General features: G+C 40.0%; 1 protein-coding gene across 1 annotated transcript; it reads left to right on the top strand.

Moving 5' to 3' along the window:
* The first annotated feature begins 4256 nt into the window (after positions 1–4256).
* LOC6565466 lies at positions 4257–13477 on the top strand. Its single transcript, XM_001991254.3, has 5 exons — positions 4257–4620; positions 10642–10836; positions 10924–11050; positions 11504–13012; positions 13092–13477. Exons 2-5 carry the CDS (start codon positions 10672–10674, stop codon positions 13229–13231), a joined length of 1941 nt encoding a protein of 646 aa, XP_001991290.1. The 5' UTR covers positions 4257–4620; positions 10642–10671; the 3' UTR covers positions 13232–13477.
* The last annotated feature ends 38 nt before the right edge of the window (positions 13478–13515 follow it).

The raw sequence follows: 13515 nt of genomic DNA, 5'->3' as shown, positions 1-13515 counted from the left end.
CCGATTTTATTTTATTGTGTTGCATTGAATTGAATTGAATTGAATTGAATTGTATGGTTGAAGTTTAAACTTCGATACTGCCGCGTGCGCCAATCAATTTACAATTGATTTATTCACTCACAATTGATGCTGATACCCTACCATACCTAGTCCGCCAGAGTATTGCGGCAACTTAGAACACCTTGTAACACTACTGATGGACTGCCAAAAACTCGGCATTTCACATATCAATTATATGGGCAAAACGAATATCTTGAAACTAATATTGTGGACTAGTTTTGAATGTATATTTTTGATTGAGAATGCCTGTTTTAAGCCTGTTCAAGCATCGATTACAAATGTCTTGAAAATAGTATCTTTGAGAGGTTGCTCTTGCCATTCACTGTCCCAAAGTTATGAAACCATTTCTAAATAGTATTTCGAAAAAATATTGAACATTATCCTCATCCTAAATGTGGGATTGAAATGGTTTATAAATTGGTAAATTGGTAAATTTAGATACATTTTTATTTATTGATTTAATGTGGACTTAAAACTGTGGACTGTTTTTAAAAAATACAAATTTTGAAATCAATATCAGACATTATAAATTGTAATCCAAATCTGTTCGAAGCAATTTTTACATAAGCAAGCGTATCTAGTCTTCGGCTTGAACTTCATTCTCATTCAATCTTTTTATATTTGTAGTAACACACTTAAAAAAGGGGAAAAACGATGGGACCACGCCCCAAAAAATCGGACAAGCCTATATCTACATATATCTTTCACAAGCTAAAAACAAAAGTTTCGAAATTGATGGATTGATTCCAAGTAAACCTCCTTCGCCCAACCAGTTCGAGTAGCATTTCCAGCTGAGAGAGTATTTCCTAGTCGGCTACGCCCGATTTGTATTTGTTTTCTTTATGGTTGCCAGATATGGCGAGCCATGCCGGCGGCTCATCATCAAGCGATGTGTCATGCAATTGGCGGTAATTGAATAGCGTGGCAGCCAATGCCGCAAGAAACTAACAATGTTGCGAAATAGGCATTTTGCGTGTGTGTGTGCGTGTGTGTGTGTGTGTGTGTGTGTGTGTTTGTGTGTGTGTGTGCGTGTGCGTGTGTGTGTGTGTGTGTGTGTGTGCGTGTGCGCGTGTGTGTGTGTGTGTGTGTGTGTGTGTGTGTGTGTGTGTGTGTGTGTGTGTGTGTGTGTGTGTGTGTGTGTGTGTGTGTGTGTGTGTGTGGAACCGTGCAACCGTCCTTTGACTGCTTGAATTGTGACTGATTAATGAAGAGCTTTAGCCGAGCTGACCAGCTGGCTTGCCGATCTTCATGTTGGCCCCTATATAAACCGGTTTGCCAGTTGTCTGTTGCCAAGTGCGGCCACAGTGTAAGCCGACTGAACTCGGCCAATAAACTAGGCGCTAAATGTGCATCCTTATGCGTGGCAGCGACGGCCTCAACGTGGCAGTTAAATTAAGAATTTGCATAAATGTATTTGCGAACGCAAATGCAAAATGCAAACTGAGGATCCACAATTAGTGTGAAACTAAAACTAGACCAAGTGGACATCAGTGGCCAAGCAGACCAGGCCATTTCAGGTCGTATTCAGGTGATCAAAATCAAAATTGTCGCCTTTGCTCAGAAACCGGCCCCTTTTATTATTTGACAACATATTTAACTTCTGCAAATGGGTGTTTATCAGCTTTTATCGCCAAGTCACGAATGAATCAGACAGTTGATGATTATGCGAATTTGCAGTATAAATAAAGCCGTTAACTCGAAAAATGACTGAGCCCAAAAATCATAAAAATATCTTCAGCAATGAGTCAAGTGCACAGTCCAAAATAGAAAACATAGAATAGAAATGGACTTTCAAAGATAACGCAGATTGACGCAATGATTAAATGGACACGGAAAAATAAATTTAAACATTCGAAAGTGATTTATACATATATATTTATTTATTTAATTTCTTATGTATTAATTAACAATCAAAGGGAGTCCAGGGTTCAGTTCTATTTTGTGTAAATAGTTACATTTTACTCGTGGCAATTGCTGATAATCCTTCAAATTCGAAATGCGATTCCAACAACAACAATTTAACATGGTTTGATATTGATATATATATATATATATATATCGTGCATCGAAACACGGAAAAACAGTCAAAACTACATTCTACAGTTGTATACTATACTATATATATACTAATTATTATAGTATATACCACTACATTCAATGTTTACTAATTAAGTAGAAACAATATACATTAATGACCAATAATGAATGCAAAATAAAAAAGCAAATGTAAAAAATAATTACATCATACAAATACATACATATATGGAAGTACATATGGACATTAGTTATTTAGACATTAGCAAATTTGGGCAAACAACACGCATGCAAACAGACACAGATACAAATACAGATCCAACTACAGATACAAATACAGATACAGCTAAACAAATTCCAGACTTGATTAAACGAGAGCTGTTCAAAAACTAACTCATTAAATAATGTACTGCAAATTTTGTCTCGAATTTAGAGGGACAAAATGAAAATTATAAATGTTATATAAGATCCAGCCTCGGATCTGCAAACAGATCGATTTATTGTTAATTGGCTTTGGGCAGTGCAGTGGGCAAAGTCGAAAAGGTTTGCGTTCTGTTGCGTATTCCACTTATTGCTAGCTAATGTTGAGTTCTCATTGTGAAATTGAATATATGAATGTTCCTTGTCATCCACGTTTGCACGTACACACACACACACACACAGACAGTATTTATGTTAGTTTTGCGATAATTGCACAGTATTTCCTATTATATATATATACATGTATTTACTATATAATTATCTTGCTTGTTTTGTTCGGTGTTCTCCAAAACTAATGTTATATTTGCTCTGAGACATCCCAAATCACCTGTTCACAAGCTCTGACGATTGAAAGAGAACAGAGCGAAAAGATAGAAGAGCGAGAAAGAGTGAAAGAGAGAAGAGAGAAGCCGCGATTGAGAATCAGTGAAAACTGAAAAGCGAATGAGTTTAATCGACCAGTCAAGCCATGCTCAGAGCTAATCGATAATAAATTAAATTGGCGCGCGAGAAGTTAAATGTTTTTAATAAGTTTTAGAGTACTCGTTATATATATGTATATATATACATATGAATGTGCATGCAAGTGTATTGTAAGATTAGGCTTTCAGTTGCGTCACTTGCTCACTAGTAGCTTGAATAATTATATTATCTATATAAGTACATATACAATATTGAATATGTATATACATACTTATATATATATATATATTTCATATCGATAAAATTACTGTATCGTTAATTATCCATCAATCTCTCGGTGTATCTACCTGATTTTTATCTGGTTTTGTTTTTCGGTTTTCATTTTTTGTGTGTGGTCGGGTTCAAAGTTTTTAATGCGAAAGATTTCGACAGCTGGTCAGCATTAGAATCAAAGTGCCGCAACCGCTGCTACCCTGCTGGCTGTGTGCGTTACAGTGTCAGTCGAACCGATCGTCGCATTAAAACATTGATAATGCCAACGTTAGAATGAATGTTTAATTGTTGCTGCTGCTGCTAATGCCTTTACCCATGTGCGAATCACAAAACACGAAGACAGCGAGAGAGAGAGAGGGAGTGACAGATTGAGAGAGAGAGAGAGAGGGAGTGACAGATTGAGAGAGAGAGAGAGAGAGCGGAAGGAAGATTGAGAGAGAAAAGTGGTCAAGTGCATGGTCTTTGCAGACTACTAATCCCGGTTTGTCTACTGCAGCCCACGCATTCGGTTAACAGTTAACGCTTTGCCTCCGCACCAATTGCTTTACTCTCTTTGCTCTTATGATTCGAGTGCTCAATTTGAGTATGTGTGTGTGTGTGGTGATAGCTAATAAACTTGTTTCAGCCAACGCTATGAATACCCTCTAATCAGTGCACATCATGCGATTCCAAATTATTGGTCATGCTTAAGAAATAAATCTAAATTCAATATATTTTATTTTAGAGTTTTCAAAATGACGTTCTTCAAATCGATATGAAAAATGGCATATTTTATACATTTTTAATTATACGATTTAACATATGAGGAGAGTGCATGCTGATATGATCGGTGTCACTTCTCACTTAGTCACTGTTACATAGCATTGGTTTAGCATGCTCGCCAACTGCCGCACTTGACAGTGTAGGGTATGTAGCTATAAAGCAGACAGCAGTATCTGCTGCCAAGCAAGTCGTGTGCTGGACGCCTAGCAGTTAACAACGACGCAGTCAGTTGAGCCAAAGAATCGTGTGTGTGTTTGTGTGGCTGTGTGTGTGTGTTTGTACGTGTGTGTACGCGAATGTGTTTCCAGTCACATCGAAATTAACATTTAAATTTAAATTTACATTGTTTAAGCCGAGTTTTTGTTGCCACTTTTGGCCGCTCAATTAAATCCGGGCGCTCTTTTGTGCAAAATTCACCAAACGAAACAAAAACGACAACTAGCCAAACTCTTTTTTTTCCTGTGTAGTGTTAACCAGTCGGCGTATTTTATTTATCAAACAAAATACCAACAAGCAAGTGAACAAAATAACGTCTAGTTTGAAGCAGCCAATGCTGACGCCGATGCATAAAAACCAAAAAACTACCGTGTAAGTTAACCAATGGCAACAAGTGTTAATAAAAAACCAAAAAAAAGAGGGAAAAAAGCAGTCTGACTTGGGGCATGCGCCCTTTGACAACTGGCCCAACGGGGGTTCCCACAGGAAGGCCTAAATTGAAAATAACAAAAAACGTTTGCCAAACGCCAAAAAGAAGCCTATTTACAAAATTGAATTTATTTTTTGTACTTTTTTTTCTCATTTTACTTTGCGTGTGGCTTGTGCCCGTGAGAAGTGCATCGACGGGAAACTTGTTGTCAGAGAGAGAGAGAGAGAGAGAAAGAGGAAGTAAATGTGTAGCAAGTATCAAGGTCGCATAAAAATGTGTAGCTTTAAAGTTGAAACATTCGCTTTTGATTTGAATATTTTCATATGCATCAGTCTCTCTACCAGCTAACAGCTAACAGCTACCAGCTCATTTGTTCAGTTCATCCACAACTACATTCACAGAAGCCTATCACTTATCTTTTTGGGTTTTTTGTAAAATTATTTTTGATTGGCCTATTGCCAAGTTAATAATAGACTTTCTGCTATCAAAATGTCAGAACAAACAGTCGCAGCAAAAGTCCGTCAAAACATAAAAGGAAAGTGTTCAAAACCAAATTGTGAACAACTCTTACAACATTTCAGCTATGATAGAATATGAAACACGTTCATAAATGATTTAAATCAGCTTGCATAAAGCGAAATCAATGTACCAATCAGCAATCAGTAAGAATCCAGATTTACATATACCCATTGAACTACAACACAGGTGCCTCCCTCATAAAGATGCTCAACTATGAAGAGCATCTGAGTTAAAGAAAAGGCCACATTGTAAACAGCTGTCACAACACAAATGATATATTGTATTCAGAATAGCGTTATCGTTTTGCAAATTCCACAAAAAAGAATCAATAGCGGACACAACAACAATTAACATTTTGCCTTGGCTCGTATTTTTTGTTTTTTGCCAGTGTAGATAGTACTTATTGACTCGGTGAGTGTTTTTGGTTAGTTTGATGCGAATTTAGATTATCAGTCTGGTCACTGACTTTATTAACTTTTGTTTAAATGTAGTTTCAACTTAAATCTCGAACGTTTCAAATAGAAGTTAGGGAATGGGTAGGAGGAGAGGGAGAGGGAGAGGGGAGAGTACTTATCGCTAGAATAGAAATCACATTCAATAAACATGCCCATCGATAAGTCTCTAGTTTAAAGATAAGCACGCGCTGGCGATAAAAATTGCCTGTAATTGCACATTCCTATAGACGTAGATTGTATATGTATGTGTGTGTGTGTGTATGTGTGTGTGTGTGTGTGTGTGTGTGTGTGTGTGTGTGTGTGTGTGTGTACGGGAATTTCACTAAATTTATCTGTCAGTTGGTGGATCTCGTTCATGTCATGGTTGACAGCTCACCCAAGTGGAATTAGCATTGAATGATGATGATGGGGTTTTTGGGTTCCAGTCCGATCTCAAGTGGCTTTTTGGGCTGGCTGCGGCTGCAATACGGATTGAATTTCACTTGCATTCCCCTTCACAGAAACACTTAACACACAAACACAAACACTTTAGCCGGAGTCAAATTGAAGTACGTGAGTTTATTTGGACGGCTGCACCGAGAACCAAATTCAAAAAAAAAAAAAAAAAAAAAAAAAAACTGCCTTAAAACCCAAAAATAAAGTTGACTTGAAATGCGCATTAAATGCATAAACAAGCATTTGAACCAAACGAGCAAAACCAAAATTTGAGCCAAACCACAAATCCAAACTCTGGCTCGGGGTACAAAGGGGCGCGACACATGTGAGAATGTGACGTGTGTTGGGATTATTTTGTGGCAACCTTTGTGTGCAGCTGTACTCAACTCCAACAGCAGCACAATAAGCTGAACAAACGCAGCGCGGCAAGAACAATAATCAGAATGCAGCTAAATATAATCCAAAAATACGAAACCAACAGCGTACCAGCGGCAAAACACGTCTGCTCATTGTCAATGGCAAGCAATGTTTAATTAAATGCATTTCTCTAATATGCAAACCGAAAGAATTCCTCCTCCACACCCAATTGCCAAGACAACCAACCAACCAACCAACCAACCACACAGAGAAACTTGTCAAAGGCAAAGTTTGGAATGGTTGGCATGCATGGTCCAACAATAGAGAATTCAATTTGATTTTGCATCTCCAATGACCACATGTAGTTGCGTAATTAATAACTGAGAACATGAATCGCATTGTATTTAATCAGTGCAAATTTGGATTCTTATTATTTGCTTAGCCGAATTCATTCATTAATTTTATCAGTGAACAGAAGTTAAAATCTGATCAAATCTAATCTAATCTATCTAATGGCTAAGAGTTATTTAATCAATTGGTCACAGACTTGCGGTGGTCGCTGCTAACGTAACAATTGTGTAACTCTGTCTCCATCAATATATCTATTAGAATATTACCGAATGGTTGTAGTTGTTAGATCAGTGATTTATAGATTTTAGTTGTTAAACAGTAGGTGTTGTCTAGACACGTGTGGTAAATGGTCACTTAGTAGTTGCCACCGCGACTGATCTATTGATCTATTGATTCAGATTGAGCAGTGGAACACACAAAAAACAAAAAACACACACACATACACAGAGAGAAATGTGTGTGTGTCTCTGTGGATGGGTGATTCTTCCACAAACCAATAAGCGCTCCATCAACTGTGTACTGGGTACTTACTTGAACCCATATCTATGGGCTTTAATCAACACTCATTGACACAATTTAATTGTATGGCAACGATGAGCACAATTGTTTCCTCATACACTGGGCGAAAAAAACAAAACAAACAAAACCAAACAACAACTATGAAATGCAGAGGCTAATTATAAATTGATTTGCTTGAGGCACAATCGAAGTGATTATCGAATTGATTATAGAAAATATAAACATATATTTGCGAATGTTAATTCTAAGTCCGCTTATCGCGTAGTGCATATACATATATATATGTGTATATATATATATATATGTATATATATAAGTGTGTGTCTGTGTATATAACTGAGAAATTGCGCCGTCTGATTAATCTCAATTAAATGGCGAACAAGCTGCCAATTGATTGGCGACAATAAAAACGTAGCCTCAACTTCCGCTTCAAGCGCCGCACACGAGAGACATGCATGTGCACGCACACACGCACACACACACACACACATGCACACACACACACACATTAAGTTAGACATCTTTAAGGTGCGCTCCTCAACAGCATTAGATACACCTGTGGAACACGTTGTACTAATGCGATATATACCACTAAGTGTACAAATATGTGAACTTGAGGAACAAGTGTTTCATTATTTGTCTTCTGGCTCCGTGCCTACTGCTGATAACGCACACATAGACAGAGAGTGAGAGAGAGAGAGAGAGAGTGAGGAATAGGAAAGAGATGTTAAAGAGAACGACATAATCAATTGCGCCGCCATCATCAATGCCTATCTGTCGACACATGTATATCGATGTCTGCGCCTCAGTCTCAGTCTTATCTTTGAAGGAGTCAACAGCGCAGACTAATTACCTTAACTGCTGCACAGAGCGAGAGAGAGAGAGAGAGAGATAGAGAGAGAGAGAAGGAGAGAGCTTGATAAGCTCGATGGGCCAGTTGATAGCATAGCCCATCATCGATGTCGATATCTTGTTCTGCTGTGACTTTTATCGCACAAAGCATAATTTACAACACATCTGTTTCCCTCTCAATACATCAATTCAGCTAGTGGCGCCTCTTGTACCAAATGCATTGCTGTGCATTGCTCAGACCTAATTAGTATCCATCATCTCACAGAATGTAGATAACAATGGTAATTGAAAACCCATTTCATTCAGCTCGATCAAATGACAAATAACAAATAACATTCAATCAAACTAAATACGCATAATCAAATATGCCGCATGAATGAAATCGCAGTATGTATAGTTTAACCGTTAACCGCCGGCGCTCACACATACACATATAAAGCCTGCTAGTAAACTCATCACGATTTGATATATATATACATATACATATATTGAGGGCAATCATTTAATGCGATGACGATGCCTTTGCGTTTTGTAATGCTAATATAATAATCGCGCATTTATTATTACTGTCCATGCGGCATGACTTGCAAAAAAGAACGAGAAACAAAAATCAAATTAAAAAAAAAAAAAACAAAAACAAAGACAATGTTATCACGCTATGGCGACGACAAATAACAAATCACATATGCGACAGGTTGAGATCGAAAACCGGTAATAACGATGACGACGATGACGCTTTTTAAGTAGTTGTATCTCTTTTTGTTTTTGTTTTTGTTTTTATTTAAATTTTTTTATTTATTTTTTTTTTTTTTTTGCCGGTCAGCTTAGTGATAGCTACGAAGAGTGTCTTAACTCGTCGCTGGTTGGCTAAGCGAAAGTTTTGACATGCACACAGACCAGACACAAGGCACCAGTTACCACCAGGCAGCAGGCAGCTGGCAGCAGGCACATCGTTGATCGATGGTCGGCCTCAGTGCGAGGCTGTTAAGTGCTGCTGCTCCCCTTTCTTAGTCCCTGTTACGATCACTGTCTGCGTGGACTGTGTGGACTGTGTGGACTGCCTCCTGACACTGACACTGACACCGACAGTCTCTTGGCTCTTGAATCTCTGACAGCGGGCGTCAATTTATGGCACGCTTCGATGGAGTTCAATGGCAAAAACAAGACGCTTAACGTTCACCAACCCAATCTCAATCTCAATGAAGACATCCAAGTGCCAACTGGCAGCATCGCAGCATCACAGCCGGTGCATCAGTGACAGACTCAGTTTCGTCTCCGAATTATCGCTGCATAAATAGAAGCCAAGCAATGAGGGCGACGTCAATGTCACAAAGATTGCCTGCTCCCCCAACTCCTGCTCCTCTTTCATCCTGCCCACATTTTAGTCTCTTCATTATTTTTACAACTAAACCATTTTTAAGTTTTTTTCTTTTGTTTGGTTTTTGTCTTTGATTTTAATGAGGAATGAGCTCAATGACTGCGAAACTGTTCCCCTGCACTCCCGTCCCGTCCCGTCCCGTACGACTTTACGTTCTGGTTCTGGTTGTCGTTCTGGTTTTCAGTTTACGACTTATCCCGTCTATTCCCTTGTGTGGCCAGCTCGATGGCATCGGAATGCATTGATCCCGCTGAACCGGGCACACCCGCTAAGTGATTTCCTTTTGGTCTTTTGGTCTCTTGGTCTCTTGGCAGGAGTCTCTTCTACTCGCATCGTCGTGTTTTGCATACAAAATCGCTAAAATGATTGCCGCCTTTTCTCATGTCTCTCATGTCGCGCCCGTATATGAAAAAAGAGAAGAAAAACAAAACAAAATAGAAAATATATATATATATATGAGTCTACGATAGACCCGCCCCTAATATGTACGGGATGGGCAAACGTTGTCAATGCCAATTAGCAATTAGAGCATTATCTAGCATTAGTCAGTCATAATGATGAGGTGTGTCGCGTCGATGAAGTCCTATCCCTCATTGATAGTCCACAATTCTTCAGCACAATCAAATGGCGACAATATCGAACAGCTATTTCGAACGTGGCACATCAGGGCAGATTATAAATCGTTTATCAATTCACATAATCACTTCCAATTGCTCTGGAAATTCGCATTCAGTTTAAGTTTCATAGTGATTGATCTAATGGGATACAGATCTTAGACTGAATCGCTTATCAAAATGCGTCTCTCAAGTGAAATGCGTCTCATCATGAAGATCTTGCTTGTTGTTTGCTAGGCACTGGTTCAATGTCACCCTGATGACATTTGGATTTGTATAAATGATATTTCATTCTTGATACTATAAAGAATTGCGCTTTTGCTGGAAGTATTTCATATATGTATATTATATACTTAATCAGTTGCTAACCAAATCACGATTCGATCACAACATGAACTTTACCTTAGTCTTTTTACATAATTATTGAGAATTGTTATATGTTGTCTAAAACTATCGTTATCGTTTTGCATAACTGGAATACAGGTGCTTCTGACATCTGGCCGATACAACACCATGGAGAAGTCAACGCTCACACAGAAGAATTACGCATGTGTCTACAATGAGACAACGAAGCCAAAGAAGCCGAAGCGTCGCGACAAGAGCGATCTGGGACCCGATTTTGTGGCGCCCGATGGCGGCTGGGGTTGGGTCATCTGTCTCGCAGCGGGCTTCAACAATGTGAGTAGCTAAAAGTGCCTCCAAACGGATCTGTAAACCAAACCAAACCAAACCAAACCAATGACTGACAATGACTGGCATCCGCAGTTCTTTATGTTTCCAGCGCTGCAGCAGTATGGCCTGATATACAGGGTGCGCATGTCATCGCTGGGATTCGATGCCAAGGAGACGACCATCATTGTGAACGTGGTGATGACCCTCTCCTCGATAGTGGGTAAGCTGTGCATACCATATTATATATATATATATATTACAGATTAAATTGCAAAAACAAATAGGTTTAATTCAAAATGAAAATAATAAATTAATCGAACTTGAACTTATTAGAGATCATAGCTGTGGGTTTAATCGGTTACTGATTTGCAAACACTTTGCATAGACTTTATTGGTGTTTACTCAATTTTGAAAAATACGATACGATTTCTAAGATTGATAAGATAATTTATGGGCCACGCCAAAACCTGCCTGTCAATAATTTCAAAATTAGATAATTAAGGCACTTTCATGATTATTATCAAACCTATTATCCGTCTTAATTATGCAACGAATGCGAAAAGAAATACCCATTTGACTTACAAGACTATTAAGCATAATGATATCGGTTTGATAATCGTTTTTCAAATGATTAGCGAGTTGAAATTTACATTGTGATTATCGAATTTTACAGGTATTTTCAATGGGGCCATGTTTCGACGGTTCACGTTTCGCCAGGTGGCCATAACGGGCACAACTTTGGGCTTTCTGGGCATCTTCTTATCGGCCTTCTGCACCACCGTCTGGCAGTATATTATCTGTCTGTCCCTCATCTATGGTGTGGGTCTCGGCCTGGCCATGGCGGCCGTATCGCTGGCTGTTAACACATACTTTATGCTGAGTCGACGACGCGCCACTGGCTTCTCGTGGACAATAACGGGATTGGGGCCGATTATCTTTCCGTATGTGTCCACCTTTCTGCTGGACTACTATGGCGCCCAAGGCACCATATTGATATATTCGGGCATCGCATTGAATGCCGTACTCTGTGCCCTTACACTGCAGCCGGTGATGCGGCATGTCCGCAAACCGGAGAAGCCCGACACCGATGTCAAGGAGCAGCCGGAGCTGCTCGAGGCCAATGGGAATCTGCTGACGCCCGGCAATGATCCATGGAGTGACTATGAGTGCAAGTACTGTCAATATCAGAAGCGCTCCAAGCGTGGCATCTTCTCATCGCAATATTTGTTCATCGACAACGATCTGGAGAATCCGGTCTTCGAGATAACCGATCCAGGTACACCGATGCTAGCGCGTGCCAACGATGGCTGGTTTGGATCGAAGCTATCCCTGGCATCTGACCGTCGCCAGGTGCTGTTGCGTCAGGCCTCCGTTGCCGTTTCGGCGGCAAAGGGTAGTCGTGAAAATCTGGACAGACCGGAGGAGGCCAGAGAGCTGACTGATCGAAACGGATCGTCTCCGGCTGCGACTGCTTTGCCCAAGTCAAATTATTTTCATCGCGAACGCGACGATATCGCTCGATATGCGAGCAAGGCGAGCATCTATTCCAAGCACGGTGGCGAGGAGCTGCTGCGCTGCACCTGTGCCGAGGACAAGGCGCTGCTGGAAAAGTCCGGCGAAGCGCTGCAATTGCAACAGGTGGCACTGGAAGCCGCAGAGGAGGCCGAGGAGGAGGCCAAGCGCAAGATGACCTTCCGTCAGAAGGTTACCAAATTCTTTGATCTCGATCTATTGCGGAATTTCACATTCGTCAATTTGGTGATCGGCATGAGCATAATGATGTTCGGTGAGATGAACTTCTCGGTGCTGACACCGTTCATCCTGAACAGCTACGGATATACAGACAAACAGTGTTCGCTAGTCATGTCCTTGCTGGCGTGCATGGACATCTCGGTGCGCTTCCTGGCACCGCTCTGCTTGGATAAGGTCAAGCTGGATAATCGGGTGCTGTTTGCCTTTGGCATTGTGTGCATTGCTGTCGGCCGTGTCATTGTCACAATGACATCATCTTTTGACATAGTTATTGCCGTCTTTCTGTTGATTGGATTTGGCAAGGGATTCCGCACCATATTCTCACCATTGATCATTCCCAGCTATGTGCCATTGCGTCGCCTGCCCGCCGCATCTGGACTGCAGCTGATCTTCAACACGATCTTCTCGTTGGCCATGGGCCCCCTACTGGGTACGTATCAATTGCAGATGTATCTCCTTCTCTTTGCATCCTTCTAACATTTTTTTTTTTGCTTTCGTTTTCTTCGCAGGCATTATCACCGAAGCCTTTGGCTACAGCGCCACCATCCATGCCATCAATTTACTGACAGCCATTGCTCTGTTAATGTGGCTCACCGAGTCGGTGGTGCGGCGAGCCATCGGCAAGCCGTATAATCCACCGGAACAATAAAGAAAAGACGCATCATCTTTGCCACTGGAACTGGACTACTTATGCAGCCAACCAGTTTAGAATTGGGCAATTGTCTTGGGCCTACAGACAGATTATATATCTGGAATGCCTTGAGCATAGTATTACCTTAAGCGAACGTTCGTCGTTTCTTGATATACATATATATATATATATAAATCTATATCTATGTGAGCAATTTTAACTTACCTATAATTATAAGTAAAGATGAATTTTTTTTTTAGTATTAATTTAATTTAAGTACATTAAATATGGTAATATAATTT

This window comes from Drosophila grimshawi, unplaced genomic scaffold (genome assembly GCF_018153295.1).
Source record: "Drosophila grimshawi isolate 15287-2541.00 unplaced genomic scaffold, ASM1815329v1 contig_848, whole genome shotgun sequence".
Classification (NCBI taxonomy): Eukaryota; Metazoa; Arthropoda; class Insecta; order Diptera; family Drosophilidae; genus Drosophila; species Drosophila grimshawi.
Note: the sequence above shows the minus strand (reverse complement) of the source record. Positions and strands in the feature narration are given on the sequence as shown.